At 34.4% G+C, this 16,659-nt stretch overlaps 2 protein-coding genes across 2 annotated transcripts; both read right to left on the bottom strand.

The window, feature by feature from the left end:
- Window positions 1–1,433: 1,433 nt before the first annotated feature.
- Window positions 1,434–4,717, bottom strand: LOC133871102 (putative pentatricopeptide repeat-containing protein At5g52630). The gene is made up of 2 exons (XM_062308466.1): window positions 4,532–4,717; window positions 1,434–4,117 (listed from the first exon to the last, which is right to left on the bottom strand). Exons 1-2 carry the CDS (start codon window positions 4,622–4,624, stop codon window positions 1,922–1,924), a joined length of 2,289 nt encoding a protein of 762 aa, XP_062164450.1. The 5' UTR covers window positions 4,625–4,717; the 3' UTR covers window positions 1,434–1,921.
- A 2,231-nt stretch (window positions 4,718–6,948) lies between these two features.
- On the bottom strand, window positions 6,949–15,738 carry LOC133870946 (serine hydroxymethyltransferase, mitochondrial-like). Its single transcript, XM_062308247.1, has 16 exons — window positions 15,580–15,738; window positions 15,415–15,465; window positions 15,188–15,274; window positions 14,868–14,989; window positions 14,529–14,605; window positions 13,816–13,940; window positions 10,559–10,651; window positions 9,628–9,720; window positions 9,329–9,526; window positions 8,988–9,092; window positions 8,793–8,858; window positions 8,507–8,584; window positions 8,097–8,208; window positions 7,897–8,007; window positions 7,608–7,778; window positions 6,949–7,119 (listed from the first exon to the last, which is right to left on the bottom strand). Exons 1-15 carry the CDS (start codon window positions 15,655–15,657, stop codon window positions 7,630–7,632), a joined length of 1,545 nt encoding a protein of 514 aa, XP_062164231.1. The 5' UTR covers window positions 15,658–15,738; the 3' UTR covers window positions 6,949–7,119; window positions 7,608–7,629.
- Window positions 15,739–16,659: the final 921 nt, after the last annotated feature.

Consider the following 16,659-nt stretch of genomic DNA (forward strand, 5'->3'; position numbering starts at 1 on the left):
TATAATGTTTATTTACTGTCCGTATATGACTATAAAAATCCTTCGCAGCAGCAGGCCAATTAAGGGCGACGACAACAAGGAAGTGGGAGAGCCTGCATGTATATATTAAGGCTACTTCTGGGTGATGGTGACTTGCATCGGAAAAAAAAATCATTTCCATTTGTTTTAATTTTAATGCTATGTTTGTTTCAATGAAAAATAATTTTTAAAAAATAATTTTAGTACTTTACGGTGTTTAGTAAGAACAAAAATAATGGTCAACATCAATCATTTTTAGTTTGACTGTAAAAGATTCTAAACGATTTACACGCATAAAATCCAATTGGCACGTAGACACAATATGTCTCCATCATTCCAAGACTTTTAATTTTCTCCTTCATGGGGTCACATAATTAGATAAGAATCCTCTACCTTTCATTGCAAATCATTCATTTTCATTTTATTTTATGGTTGTAATTTAAAGTTGATTTATTTAACCACACATGATTTTAATATTAACATGTCTTTTAATAAATTTAAATAATATAAATATCGTATACACACATAACACAATAAATATACTAACTTTGAAGACGCAGTGTTGCTGGAAGAGAATGGTGGTGTTGGCCACCCCCTTTTACGGCCCCACTTTTCTTTTCTTTCTTTCTTTCTTTCTTTCTTTCTTTTTTTTTTTTTCTTTTTTTTTTTTTTTTTTTATAATTTTTTTAGTTTTTAATTTTAATTTTTATATATTTCTAGTTTTTTATTTTTATTATGAGCAACATATATTATTGTTAGGGAAATTATTTGCTCATAAAGGTTGTGGGCCACTAGGCCCATGATCAGCCCACAGTTAAGGCCCTAAATAATATTAGGTCCAGCCATCAGATTTGTTGCTATTTTTCAGCCTATAAATACATATTTATAAAGATATAAAGATAGACTCAATTATCTTAAGCACACTGTTTTCTCTAAAAATCATAATCAATACTCTCCGACTTAGGCATCGGAGGGGGATCGTCGGCACCCCTGACGAAATGTTTATTATTTTGCAGATCATGAAGAACAAGGCGAATCATCAGGCAACACTTTGCCATACTGAAAACTGTATCAACAATTATGATTTTATTGGTTTTGATGTGACACACTAACAAAAATTCATCATTTTTTTTTTTACGAAATTTCACAGCAGAAAATAATTTGTTGTTTATACATACTCTAAAGAGCTCCCAGAACATTTTAATACCATTTTCCTGAGCAATAATGAAGCGTACTTTGATACCGTGTATGACATCTCTGATGCTGCATGTGTTCATGACTTGAAAATTACAATATCCGAAGGACTAACCAAATGCTGAAATTGCTAAACAATACCCATTAATTAAGCAAAAATTCTAGCAAACCAACAGTTTTTTTTTCACTATAATGCTAACATGTTAGCATGTAAGATGTGATAAAAATAAAGAATCATTAGATTCTATTATGGTGCCTAAATTGGATTAAGGACATACTTGGCCAAAAAATATGCGAAAGGACAGAGTATATAAACCCATATACATTTCACCTTTTTTTTTTCTTTTTTTTTTTTCTTCTGACACTCAAGCAGCAAAAGCTATATACCTGATAGCTTCTGTATAAAGCTTGGATCAAGAGCACGGCGTAAGTCCGGTTGGGCAACGGAGTGCATATCAGTATTTGGAGACGGGTGACACCCATGGTGAACTTCGGTATGCCGAGGCACGGAACGCAAGCCAAATCCTTGAATCAAGTCATTCAACTTGTATATGAACACAAACTGGCTATTTATCATGGTAGCCCTCTCCCTATCCATCAACCTCCCTCAACTTTATTGAAAACGTGAGGATCAACAAAGTTTTGACATGTTAAAAGTTCACGGGAATAAGAATTTTTGGAATTTATACCGCCCCCCAAGACAATGATATCAAAGAAGACCACCAAAGTCTCCACATGAACAGCGTCCATTGACAAATTTATGAAGCCGCTTGCTATCTCGAATGATGATTTCCCTAGCAGTCAGCAATGAAACGAGCTTAACAAAATTATGGCAGTCCCTGCACATAAAGACACTCTTGATAACCCTTATTGGCACAGCATTTGGCATGTTCAACAGACCAAATGCAATAGCCAACTTTTCACTGTGATAAGCAGTTGAAGAAGGTGTCTTTTCCTCATCCTCATCAGTTACCTCCAAAGTTTCTAGAGACTCATATCCAAGACTCTTTGCTCGGTCAAGCAAATTCTCCAATGATTCATAAATATCTGCGCTATGGAAATGCGACTTGTCGTTTGGTTTAAATGAATAAACCTTGTCTTTGATGCTAATCCAGCTCCAATCCTGTAATTTTCCAAGCTTCTCCTCTCTCATCATTTTTCTCACCCTGGAAACATCCTGCCATCGACCTGCAGAGAGGTACATATTCAATAGCAAGACATAAGTCTCTGTATCTTTTGGTTTGAGCTTGAGTAATTGTTCAGCTGCATAAAAAGCCAACTCAGAATTCCCATGACTTCTACACCCTGCAATCAAGAGCGACCATATAAACTCACTGGGCTCCATATCCATTTTCTTGATAAAATCAAAAGCTTCATTTAGCCGACCCAGCCTCACAAACATATCAATCAAGCATGCAAAATGGTCCATTACAGGCTTAATCTTATATTCCTTTTGCATCAGCTCGAAATAACTTAGTGCTTCATTGACCATTCCAGCTTGGCTACAAGCTGATAGAACACCCACAAAAGTAATCTGGTTTGGTCTAACTCCAGCTAGTCTCATATCCTCAAAGAGCTGCAACGCTTGCTGAGACCAGCCTTGCTGAGAAAAACCTGTAATCATAGAAGTCCATGATATCATAGTTCTTGTATCCATCTCCACAAAAGCTTTACTTGCTTTCTCAATGCTTCCACATTTATTATACATATTAATTAGTGCAGTGCCCACTACCACATCCAACAAAAACCCAGATTTAATGGTCTGAGCATGAATTTGTTCCCCCTGTTCTAGAGCCACCAATCTACTACATACAGTTAAGATACTTGAGAAGGTGAATAGATCAGGTTTCATGCCTGACCGGTTCAATTTAATGAAAATGCTAAGTGCCTCATATCCAGTTTTGCATGCTGAAAGATCATCGCCCACAAGGTCCATTATCTGGGCGTGGCCTGCAATCAGTGCGTTCCATGTAACCAGGCTAACAGTTTCCATTCCATCAAACAATTTATGAGCCTCTCTAACCCATCCACATTTAAGGTACAAATACATGATAGAATTTCTAATGGGTAGATATGATTCACAGCCAAGTTTAATGCTCATAGAGTGAATTTGAGCCCCGACACCCAAAGACAGTGTTGTACAGCACAAGCTCAAGGCACTAGTCAAGGTGAACTCATTGGGTTTGATGTCCTTGGCAAGCATCTCAGAGAAAAACCTTAAACCCCTTGCAGCTTCACCATTATCACCACAAGCGGATATCACTGCAGTCCATGAGATCACATTCTTTTCCCCAATCCCCTCAAAGGATTTAATAGCAGATTCCAAGTTGCCAAGTTTGGAGTATAAGCTACAAAGGGCATTGCCGACACTTGTGTCAAAGTCAATCTTATATTTGATAATATAGGCATGAAATTGCTTCCCCAGCCTAACAGATTGCAACAAACAACAAGCATTTAAAGCAGTTCCTAGAGTATAATTCGTAGGATAAGCCCCAGCCTCCAACATTTCTTGGAAAACCTGGATGGCAAGTGCTGGCTGCAAATTGTGAACATAGCCCGTCATCAGGGTCGTCCAGGACACAACATTTCTTCTAGTCATATTGTCAAAGACTTTAAGAGCATTTTCCATGGTTCCACATTTTGCATAAACATTAATAAGGAACGTCATGATGAACAAATCTCCATGTGTTCCTGTCTTCATGATGTGACCATGAACGATTTGTGCTTCCAAAACAGAATTTCTGTCTATGCATTCTTGCAAAAGGGGGACGTAGAAAGATGATTGGACCTTTTCCGGCCCCTCTTTTATCATCAAAAGCGCCTCTCGGAAATCCAGAGACCTCAGTTCTGAACTTCCATCCAAATGGGTGAGTGTCTGATTCTTCTGATATGAGATGCTTTGACTCTGAGATACAATATGCAACTTTATGATCACTCCATGCTTGATAGTACACATTATGTAGGAAAAAAGAAGCGCATGAAAGCAAGCTTAAATGTTGGCATCATGTATCAGTCAACATTATCAAAGTTGTTTTTTTTTTTGCTTCCTAAATTGAAAATTGGGCTTATTCAGCTCTTAAAATGTAGCTTCACCAAAGCTATAAAAATAAAAATAAAAAATAAAAAAGCTTTAAGTGGCTTTAATTTGAACATGTTATTCGTCCCTACAAAAATGCAAACAGCGAAACCATGGAATTAAAACCAGGTATATGTATACACGAATTTTATGAGGTTTCTAACAACAAATCATGTACAGCCAACATATGCAAGTTTCTTCAAAGCTAAACATTCATAGATTTCTTTAATTACTTTTAAGTACCTTTTCCGTGGCAGGAGAACCGGTTGGATGCTTTCTGAATTCTGGGTCGAGCTTGGGAGTGCGAGTGACAGCAACAGAAGGCAAAGAAGCCATGAAGGATTTTGGGATAGCGTGTATGTCGGATTAAAGGAAATTCGTATACAGCAGTCAGCAGCGTACTTAACTACTTATCCTCTCCTATCTGTTTCTCCGGGTAAAATTGTGGAGGGAACTGAAGGGAAGGGACGCCTTTGTAACTTAGGCCAACGCCTAACTACCACCCGCTGGAAATAGTAATTAAATATAAAAATTTAAGATGAATTTATCTCTTCTCTATTTTTCAAAATATATATATATATATATATATATATATATATATATCTTCAAACTTGATTTTGAGAATTTTCTTTAATTCCGCATATTAAATTTACAATATGTGATTTTTAGATGCACATGAGAATCTCTTTATTAATTTAAAAAAAAAAATGTAAGAATGACATATTTTAAAGATAAATATTAATTTAGTAAACTGTATTACAAGAATTTCACGAAAACTTTATTTTGCTCTTTTTTATTTTTTTTATGCTTGTATGAACTAGATTGTCTTCGTAGATAGAGATATGATTTTTTGCCAACTTTTTACATAACTAAAAACACAACTATCTTATATGATATGGAATTATAGGATAATTGTGATTTTTTTTTTTTTTTTTTAAAAAAAAAAGCTTATAATTCTTTGCCACATAAAATAACTATGTTTTTAATTGTGTAAAAAATTAGTAAGAAATCATATCTCTCGTACGTATGAATGTTGTGCTTCATGGTAATTAAGGACATCTTTCGTAGATATTTGCTGATGCATTAGAGCATTCGCAACAACTTCCCTAAAGTGGGTCTGTTCCCTAAATTTTAGGAAAAATTTTAAGAAAGTTACAAAAATTCCTCCACAGTAGCTTTCCTAAAATTTTTCGTTTCCCTGGGAAGTGAATAGTACTTTCCAATGCATTGGGAAACACTATTTACTTTCCATTCAATTATTTATTCACAAAATATATTATCTCTCTCCTACTTTATCTTCTTTTTCTTACTTTTAATTAAAGTAAAAGTAAAAAAAATAATATTTTAATGATATAGGAAAAAATTAAGAAAAGCTGCTATTGTGTATTTTTTTATATGAAAGTAAAAGGTAGTTTTATTTTTTATACTTAAGAGAAGTAGTTGGAAAGCTGTTGGAAATGTTCTTACAATGCTGTCAATTATAATAATTTATGCATTGGAATTTGGATCAAGCACCCACTTATTTTCAGTCAACATGATATACACAGGAAATAAGGTCGAGTCTGATGTATCCACGTCGAGCATTCCCAATGGTTTATGTATTTTTCAATCTAGAATAGCTAATCAAAATCTATTTTATATAGTTTAGCTAATGAATTTTAAATGCACTATACATCCGATTATCTATTCTTAACTCTATATTATTTTTTTATTATTTTTAATTTATTTATTTCATTATAGTATTTTTTTCACGTGGGTCCCGCTTTATAACTCCACTACTTTGCACACTTTCTCTTAAATCTCCACTATAAAGGAAGAAAAAAAAAAAAAAAAAAAAAAAAGAACGTGGAGTGATGGAGGGAAAAAGGAAAAAAAGCAAAGCTAAAAAAGTGGAGATAAAGAATAAAAAAAATAGATAAGTGAATAGTATAACTCTACATGTAGAGTTCCACTATTTATGGAATTAAGGAAAATCTATTATAGATTTGGAATACATAAGCTGATGGAGTCTCTTTTTAACACTTTTATTATCTATTCTAACTTAAAGTTACAAATAGATAATCCATTGAGAGTTTACACTAACATAATGAAGATGTGGGAAAATAATAATAATAATAATAAATAAAGCTTTCCTAAATATTGGGGTGAGAATTTTTTTTTTTTTTTTTTTTTTTTTCACTTACCCCTTATGTAAGTAGCACTTTTACAATCCTACTCTTAAATTTTAAAAATTGCAATGTCTAGTCATCTTATTTAAAAAATTTACAATATCAACCATTCGTGTACATCTTAACAAAGGATGCTAAAATTCTCAAAATGCTCCCATTTAAAAATTAAATCAATAAAACTTTAAACTGGTCGTGGGTCAGGGACCCATGGCTTGTGGGTCAGCAGACCCACGACTATAGAGATTTTTTTTGTTCCATTTGTCCCTTTTATGGCTCTCCTCCTCCCCCCAAAAAAGAAGAAGAAAAAAAAAAAGTAGACCGTGCAAGTTGACAACAAATCGATTAATAATCAATGTTTATATATATATATATATATATATATATATATATATATATATATATATATATATATATATATATATATATATATATATATATTTTATTATTATTTTTTTTTGAGAAAATCAATGTTTATATTTTGCAAAGCATCAGTTAACAGAATTTTAATTTACATTGGTGGGGGGAACATTAAAACAAACATTATCTGGATTATATAAACGAAAGCTCGACATGCTCCTATGCTATTATCCCTCCTTCACTTCCTCAGATATAGAGAACATATTGACGCCGACTTGGATGTTCCGCCCAGTAAGGAATGCATCTCTGCAGAAACAAGTTAGAAGTGTGAATGGGTAAAATTTATATATTCTAATGTTTCTACACGAGAATCAAGATTGTACTCCTACACGTACGGAGAAAATTTTCATTCATGTCTGTCATGCCATTTCTAAAAAGAAAATCCAAACTGCTACAGAAATGTGTCACATCGAGTTAGTGTTATATTCAAATTTTCTTCTAAATTTTCAGTGGTTTTTTAAATAGCCTAAGAATAAGAATAAAATGCCACGTGTAATTAAAATCTCACAACTAACATCATAGGCATCCAACACCTAAGCCTCTACTTGCAAGATAGTAAAGAACAGGCATACTATGAGAAGAATAATGAAAATAGCAAATAAATAAATACAAATGCATTAAATGAGAAAACAATTACATTTATTCTGACATGGGACAAAACAATCCAAGAAGATCTGACAAATGGCACAAGTGCTACAATAAAATTACTTTGCTTTTGAAATAGGTTGACAAACCTTGCACCAGAAACAAGCTTCTTCAGTCCTTGTATCTCATTGTTTCTTTTTCAAAGCCAATAGTTGGGAATTGTTTAGCATACTCCTCAACCTCATGCCGGAGCTTCGCGATCTCAGATTGAATGTGCACATCAGATTTCATAGTTGCCACGAAATCCTTCAACTTTGTTCCTGGATTTACGGTATCAGAACACATACGTGAGCATAATGTTGGCAGCTAAAATTCACCACTAAACATTAGAGCATTAAAATAAAACAACGAACATCTAGAGGTGATTAAATAGTAAACCTTCAGCATTAGCCTTGATCTTCAAGGCCAACTTCACGGCTGCATCAAAGAAGTCGGCCACTTTAGCAAAATCCTCCTCGATAAACCCTCTAGATGTGAGAGCTGGGGTTCCTGAAGCAACAGAGAACAGACCTTCATCAAAATAAAGTACATAGCCAATAATCAGCTGGTATAAGATGATCAAAGGAGGAAGGGTGTACCCATACGAATGCCGCCAGGAACCATGGCAGACACATCCCCAGGAACAGTATTTTTATTGGCTGCAATATGAACTAATTCCAAAACCTTTTCAACTCTTGAGCCATCGATAGCCTATCAAATAAAATTTACAAAAGAAATTATTGATTTCCTTTCTCATATATAAACTGTTTGTAGCCCAACTAATATAAAAAACATCCATCCATTATACATCGAAGTTTTATGATTTTCCCAAATGAATTTCTCTAAAGTAACAGAGGGTTTATGCAGCAATAAATCATAGGAAAGTTGTTCTTGAAGAGTTTATCTAACATGCAAAAACACCCGAGGATAGTCCTAATAAAACTTCCTGAGAGGAAAAGAAAAATTACTAAACAAAACTGTTGCCAAAGGAAGGAATTTTTCCTTTTACCTTGTTCCTCAAATTCACCAACACTAAATGGTTCTCAGTTCCACCAGATACAAGTTCATAGCCCTTCTCTAACAAACTCTGCATGCTCAGAGCAAGTAGAAGAGAAAGCTATCAGAGGAAAATAACGAGACAGATAAGAAAATAAAACACAACTACTAGTTGTTGGCAATGGTAATCAAGAAAAGGGGTGTATGTATAAGCCTAACACAGTAACAACCCCCCCAACTTCAAAAAGAAAAAATGTAGCTAACTTGCTAAATGTTAGATAAGTACCCATTCATTGTACCTGTGCAAATGTCGAACAATTACTGAGAACTTGCTCTTGATAAGCCTTGAACTCTGGAGTTCTGGCCTGTAATCACAAAATAGTCCAAGAGCCAAATATACATGAGATGGCTATTTTTTCTAAAAGAAAAGGCCCTTTGGCATTTTTCTAAGATACTAATCGCAGTTTCTTTTGGATTTAACTCAAATAAACAACCTGCTTCAGTGCAACTGCTAAACCAGCTATGGTATGATTGTGTGGACCACCTTGAAGTCCAGGAAAGACAGCCTGATTGATTTTGTCTTCATAATCATACAACACCTGTTGGATAAAACACAACATTTGAGCAATTCATTCTAGGTACTTACTCCAGAGCTTATAACATTGGTACCAAACAAAACCATGAGTGATTAAAGAAAAACTTGCGCACAAGTAGCAAAACAGGATGGGAAATGCATGAATCTACTCTAACTGGGAGACAGATGACACTTTTTCCTTTCCACATTCATTTTCTAATCATTTGGCTTTCAAAAAAAATTAAAATTAGGAGGACTCACTTCTTGCCCTTGTTTGTTAATCTCTTTCACCCCCTTCCTAAAGAAGATCATAGCCCCACGTGGGCCACGAAGCGACTTGTGTGTTGTGGTCGTCACAATATCCGCATATTCAAAAGGAGATGGAATAACACCAGCTGCAACTAATCCACTGATATGTGCCATATCAGCCAGCAAAACTGCTTTCTGCTTATCACAGACCTGTCAAAACCAGCGGAAGTAAATTTTGTAGTCTAATCAATTAGAATTCACTAATGCATGATCATGATCATCACAATTGTGAAGGTCAAGCCAAAGTTTACCTTGCGGATGCGTGAATAGTCATAAAGGCGTGCATAAGCACTCGCACCAGCAACTATTAGTTTTGGCCTGAAAAGAGTGGCACTTTTCTCCAACTGCAGACATTTTCATTCACATAGTTCAACCCTTCATTAGAATTTTTTTTTTTTTTACAAAAAAAAAAAAGGAAGTGCAGTTTCCAAGAACAATCTGAAACAAAAGTAAAAATTATCTGAAGAGCTAAAAAAATTAGCCCTCTGCCAAATCAGAATATGTAACCTACTTAATCCATGCACAAGTCGGGGGGTGGGGGGGAGAGATTTCAGTTCTCACTCAAACTTACATTTTCTTGATATAGAGAAAGTAAATCAGACAAACAGCAAATACTTCACCACTGTAGGTCACTGGAAACTCGAAACAACTGAGCAGTCATATTCTTAAAAAACGAGAACGTACAGTTAATTACTGGCAAATCACACATTGAAATTCTCTATCTCCAGGAAACACAAGGGCTTACATTCTGATTTAAAAGAAATCTAACTCTTTGATATGTGGTGATTATAATAATGTGCAACTCCGCAGAACCGCTGTTTTGGCACAAAACATTATTGACACACAGTTTGCGAAGTCTACTGTAGTATGAAGAACCAACAAAACCAAAATTACATAATTTAGTTGCAATTTCCATATTACTTCAGTACAAATGATTTTGCCAATATTATCTGCGGAAAGTAAAACAGAGAACTTTCATTTCACTCCATATATCCTATTTCTGAGCATGAACATAAACAATACTGGTCTTGCAGCCAAACATGCCATAACTGACAAAAAACATATGATTAGTATGAGAGTTTCTACAAAAACATATGAACGAGTATGATAGTAGAATTCCAGAGCATCTATTTTCTATTGATTAGTATGAGAATTTCCACAGAAAGACATATGATAAGGTACCTGATCGTAGTCAATATAACCAGTGCTCTCATTCAATCTGTACGGCATTGTCTCAAAGAATATAGACACGGCAGATATCTTCTTGGTGTCAGTCTGCACAATGGCCAAAAACTGATGAACACTAGCGTATCATACAGTATATGGACAAACAGTATTCCTTTAAATACAGTAATTAGATTCCACTTCAAAATACTAAAGCCCTTCAGACCACAAGAAATTCAATTTCTCAGATGTTTGATATAGTTGCACAGTTTCTGGAACACTTTCAGTACCCATAGTAATTTTGTATATAAAGAAAGAAGAAGAAAAATCTTTTCCACATAGATATGCATAATTCCTTCAAGATGAGACGGGGTGGTGAAGATAAACTTTGTTGGGTTGCTTCCAAGAGAGGGTTGTTTGATATTAGATCATACTACAATGTTCTTGTTCCCCGTGATAGTACTCCCTTCCCTTGAAGGCGTATTTGGCAGAATAAGGTTTTCTTGAGAATGACGTTTTTTGCTTAGTCGGTCGCATTGGCTTGGGTTATGCCTAGTCGGATGGTAGATCTCTTCAATTGCTGGAGAGCGATAGGCAGTAGATTTCAGCTTGATGCAGTTTGGAAGATAATTTCGTCATGCCTTATGTGGTGTATTTGGAGGGAAAGAAACAATCGGAATTTTGAGGACGTGAGAGGACATGGGTGGAATTGAACGTTTTATTCTTTAAGACTCTTTTTCATTGGGATGCTTTTTTTTATTTTAATATTTCGAGCTTTCATATTTTTTCAGATCTTTTTTCTACTTCTAGCTAGGTGTCTCTCTTGCATACTTCTAATGTACTTGGGTTGCACCTTTGCGCTTTTTAATGAATATGCGATTACTAATCAAAAAAATAGATATGCATAAAAGAACATTCCTGATCATCTACACATAAGGTGTTCAAAAAATGTATTCAGTCTATTTATAGCAATCAGAAAATACTATGGCCCTTAAAAATGCTGGTTTTCCGGGTGAAATTTACACAAAAATTATAGATAGTCCAATTTTAAATGTTCAAGATATGGCAACTTATGATAAGTAATGGCAATGCCCTTTCCACTGCATGCAATAATATATTGTGTATTTGGAGAATCTATGCTGATTTTGGAGAGAGAGAGAGAGAGAGATCGTTAATTGGCTTATAAATCCACAGACTGCCAAGTGCTTACATAATACATGTGTGCTTCACCACATGTATGCTTCATCACAAATGTCTTACATGTGTACTTCATCACAAGGCTTCTCAACCATAAAATCACTTACAAAATTTTCCTTCCCATCTTTTCTGTTAACCATTTATCTGGCTCTGTTAAGGTTGAACTTAACAAAGAACACATAGACAGCGAAACAATGATTTACTTCTGACCCAAATTTCACTCACATATATTCATAACCATAAATGTTTATGTTCTCAAAATAATCCATATTGTTTCCACAGACCAAGATATTAGAGCTGAAACTAAGGGGTAAAGATGACTAACTTGATGTATAAAACTTGGAAGAATTAATTTTAAATATCAGTAAGCAGAAGATTGGGAAACTTGCCCCCTGTATTGAATAAGTTTCTATGTCTATACACATTGCATATTATCTTTAATATAGAAAAAAAACATTTACTAATCATATATATATATATAAAAGCTGAATTTTAACTTAGAGATGGCCTAGAATTGTGACAAGTGACGTGAACCCATCATTTTTTAAACACTGAACTGGTCTTTTAAGTAAAAAAACCGGTGAATTTTAAAGGTTGAACCGGTTTTGTCATAATTTTAATAAATTTATTGTGCTTTAATGAAAAGATCATGGGTGTGAATCTTCATGAGACCAAAATAAAGACTTTTTCGCATTATAGCATTAAGTGATGAGAATTTAAAAAAAAAAAATCTAAAATTAAAAACTTTTCCTTATCATCACACACACACACACACACACACACACACACACACACACACATATATAAAAGCTGAGTTCTAATTTAGAGTTGGCCTAAAATTGTGACATGTGGCATGAATCCATAATTTTTTTTCTTCGTTTATTTGGTTTTTCGAATGTTCAGAATTATATAGGATTGAAATATAATAGATATCACACCGACAATATAAAAAATTCCTGCTAATTTTCTATTTTATGCTTTGGTAATCAAAATAATGGTTTTCTTCTTGCTATTTTTCTTCATACTCATTTTCATTCTAAACTACACCTATGGGAACTAAGATTTTAACATGTTTTAATTTAGAGAAATGTTTCTTGCATACACTTTGTACACAAAGTCCTACGTAGTACACACTAAAAAAAAATAAAATTAAAAAACGTAATACGTATCACACTAACAATATCAGAGAATCTTACTATTAATCCTACTATTAATGCTTTGATAATCAGAATCCAGGTTTTTCTCTTTACACTTCTTTCCATTTTAAACTACACATCTGGGAATATTTTAAATGTTCTAATTTATATGGATTAAAACGAAAATTATGGTTCTTTTGATAGTAAAATTTTATGTGATTTATATATTCATGTAATGTTCTATGTGCAATGGAGATTTTTTTTTTTAAGTTTCAAAATTAAATTATAATTAATAATCCCGCGCATTGCGCGGATTATGAGCTAGTTAATCTAAAAACCCACTTTACATTTGAAAAGATTATAAGATAATATATAATAGTTATGTGCATGGGTAGTATATTAGAGCTGACATTAAGGGGTAAAGATGGCAAACTTAATGTATAAAACCTGGAAGAATTAATTTTAAAAATCAGTAAGCAGAAGATTGGGAAACTTGCCCCCTGTATTGAATAAGTTTCTATGTCTATACACATTGCATATTATCTTTAATATAGAAAAAAAAAAAAAAAAAAAAAAAAAAAAAAAAAAAACATAAATCTAAAAACCCACTTTACATTTGAAAAGATTATAAGATTATATATAATAGTTATGTACATGGGTAGTTAATACATGCTCGACATAGATATAAGATCATACACAACATCACCATGTGCCAAATACTGTTTGTGCATCTAAAACTTAAGTTTAAATTGATAAAAGAAAAGCACTGTTAAATTTTGTTGACAAAGGTTGTTGCTCTGACTTTTGCTTCCCAGGCCAAAAAGGAAAGCAAAGGCACCAAGTACCAACCAACTGAGAACTAGAGAGAGGTATTCATTTGTAATCACCAAAAGCAGAAAAAAAAACAACCCAATTCATCGGGCAAACCAAAGGTATAGGCACCTGATATCCATGTGAAAGATGACCACCGTGAGGTAGATCAAGAGCCATGATTCTCTCATGAGGTTTCAACAATGCAGTGTAAACTTGAAAATTAGAAGGGGATCCAGATAGCGATTGCACATTGACTGCAAAAATAAAGCATGCAGTAACTTCTATAAAGCAAGAATTCATGATACAGTTCCCTTTGTGTGGCAAAAATGAAAATGCGAATGATATAAAAGAGAAATAAGCATGACTCAACAAAAGCAAGGGATAAAGCCAACGAATATAACAAGTTCCTGACAACATAAATGCACATTAACTGCCCATACAAATATAAATATTATCTCACAAAATGAGGGCAAGACTAACAGGTTACGATAATTGTATGCTTGTAAAATGACTTCAAACACAAAAAGGAAACCCATATATTGGCTTAAATTAGCCTTCCAATCAACAAACCCCAAAATCTAGAGGCTTTTGGCCCACCTCTATAGAGCACTGGGAACCACTAAACTCCAACTTCAAGGGCTGTCTTTTATCAGTAATATCTGATTATTGTATCAGTAAGGCTCTCTGGAATTATTTCTTCAAAACTGTGAAATTAACTTTAGGCAAACAATTGGGAGAGGACGCTCATCAAACTGATATATATATATATATAAGGTATACTTAAATTTATAATACTGATGTTTGCCTAACCATGGATACAAATCATATGTTTAGTTCGATACCTCCCCATTTTGCGGGATCCAAATTAAAAGCTTCTAATGCGCGCTTTTGGCACAAGGACTCAGCCATGTCGATGTACCTGAACAGATAAAGATTCAAAGTATATATAACATATATAGATTCTGAAATTTAAAGTGGAAGCAAAAACCAATAAATCAAAAAAACTAAAAAATACAAGCCACTTACAAAAAAAAGAAGAAGAAGAAAAGAACACACTAAATAAGGAAGCCGTCATTTCATTTACCTCATTAATATCAAAAACTCCCTCATTGCATGAGACAGTACCGGTTATTATATATAAATATACATATATATACACACACACACACAGAGACACGTACTCATTTCCTCCGTAGTATCTAGCTCCAGGATAGCCTTCACTGTATTTGTTGGTCATGACAGAGCCAACAGCTTGCATCACTGACAACGATGTGAAATTCTCGGAAGGTATAAGTTCAAGCCCCTACATATACAAAAATGAGATTGTCCCAATCACCACAAACTAAAACTTTCAAATTAAACCTCAGATTGAAATGTCCTAAACAACAATTATATCACATCCTGACATCCACTCTAAAGATTTAAAATCTAAAGTAATCTTATCGCTCAAAATGAACTTGAAGAAAAAGAGAAGCTCGATAAGATGTATGTACGCCTGCACCTTCCATTGCCGAGCTTTCTCGAGCTCGATTATGTCGGCGATTTCCGGATCCATGGCCTCCAACGGAGCATTCAACTGCTTAATCCACTGCAATAAAAACTTCTTAGCACGAAATTCATTTCATTTGATGAAAAATAATCAGAACCAGATCAGCTAAAGCTTTTGAATAAACTTTTAAAAAAAATCAGAGATCTTAAATGCGTTTTGTTAAGAAAGAAATGGCTTACGGTAGCGCGAGCTTTTTCCTTCTCCTGAACTGCCTCGCTGGGCAAAGAGGACTGCGATCCAAAGTCAATATCAACATTAAGGATATGGCGGGTAAAAATGAAGATCAAGATAGAGAAAAAGAAAACGATCTCGCGGAGAAATAATTTCAAAATCGAAAAAAGTACCATGTGATTGACGAATGGTCGAACAGTGTTCTTGACGGAGAAGGAGACTCTGCGAAGAGCCATTGCCGCCATTGCCATAACTGCGCGTGAGAGAGAGTGTGTGTGTTTGTTGAGTTTCTATGTTTTGACTGTGGGTGGGTTGGTCGAGAGGTTGATTTGTTGAGGGGGGCCTGCGGGACTGGAAAGCGCGCGTGTCAGCGTCACTGTGTGACGTCGTAACTAATATGCCGTTGCGGTGTCGTTTTATTTTTTTTAATATTTTTTTTCTTCTTTTTGGTTTTAGGTCTTGTAATTTGTCTACGTTCAACCACTATTGGTTGAGTGACTTTAGTCCAAGCCCGTCAATCAATTTTGGGCTGAGCCAGGCCTAACCCGATGAATTTAACAAGCTATGGCTTTGAGCACAGTACCCAACCTTTTTTCTAAGCCCTTTGGACGTGTCAGTCCCAACCACCACGTGGAGGTAGTTGTGACCATCAGATTTGATAATCGCAACTACTAGATCAAAAACGTCTGATGGCCGCGACAAACAAACTGAATGTCAGAGTGGTCGTGGCCACCTCGAGAAGGGCTTCAATGGTAGTGCAGACAACCCTCGGAGGTCGTCAGGAGAAAATACCCAACCTCTTTTTTTGGGGTAGGGGAGTTGACGTTGCAATGTCACGTCACACTGCCACGTTAGCGCTTAAGCTAGCCGTGGATAAATTGTACGCACAAATAGTGGGGTTGTTTGTCAATGAACAATACATTACAGTACTGTTCATGTACTTTTTTTTTTTCTTTTTTTTATACTTTTCACTACTAATCGACATCAAAACATTATCACTTTTTTCATTTTTTTATATCACATCAATAATTTTTTATTACTATTCAAATAAAAAAATTCACTACAATACAAAACTTTTTCACATTTTTATACAAATTCTTTTTATTTTATATCACATCATCACTTTTTACTAATTTCAAAAACTAACAACCCACTACTCTGTTTTGTAATGTCACTTGCCAAACAAGCCCAGTAGTACCTACACTATTGGCTCACTTTTAGCATTTCTTTATCCTTTTTTTTTTTTTTTTTTT

This window comes from Alnus glutinosa, chromosome 6 (genome assembly GCF_958979055.1).
Source record: "Alnus glutinosa chromosome 6, dhAlnGlut1.1, whole genome shotgun sequence".
Taxonomy (NCBI): domain Eukaryota; kingdom Viridiplantae; phylum Streptophyta; class Magnoliopsida; order Fagales; family Betulaceae; genus Alnus; species Alnus glutinosa.

Coding starts and splice junctions, on each gene's coding strand:
- LOC133871102 (XM_062308466.1), bottom strand. CDS start 4,624: ATGGCTTCTTTGCCTTCTGTTGCTGTCACTCGCACTCCCAAGCTCGAC. Junction 4,118..4,531: donor GTTCTCCTGCCACGGAAAAG/GTACTTAAAAGT, acceptor ATTGTATCTCAG/AGTCAAAGCATCTCATATCA.
- LOC133870946 (XM_062308247.1), bottom strand. CDS start 15,657: ATGGCAATGGCGGCAATGGCTCTTCGCAGAGTCTCCTTCTCCGTCAAG. Junction 8,585..8,792: donor ATTGTTCGACATTTGCACAG/GTACAATGAATG, acceptor CTGAGCATGCAG/AGTTTGTTAGAGAAGGGCTA. Junction 8,008..8,096: donor TCCTGGCGGCATTCGTATGG/GTACACCCTTCC, acceptor CTGTTGCTTCAG/GAACCCCAGCTCTCACATCT.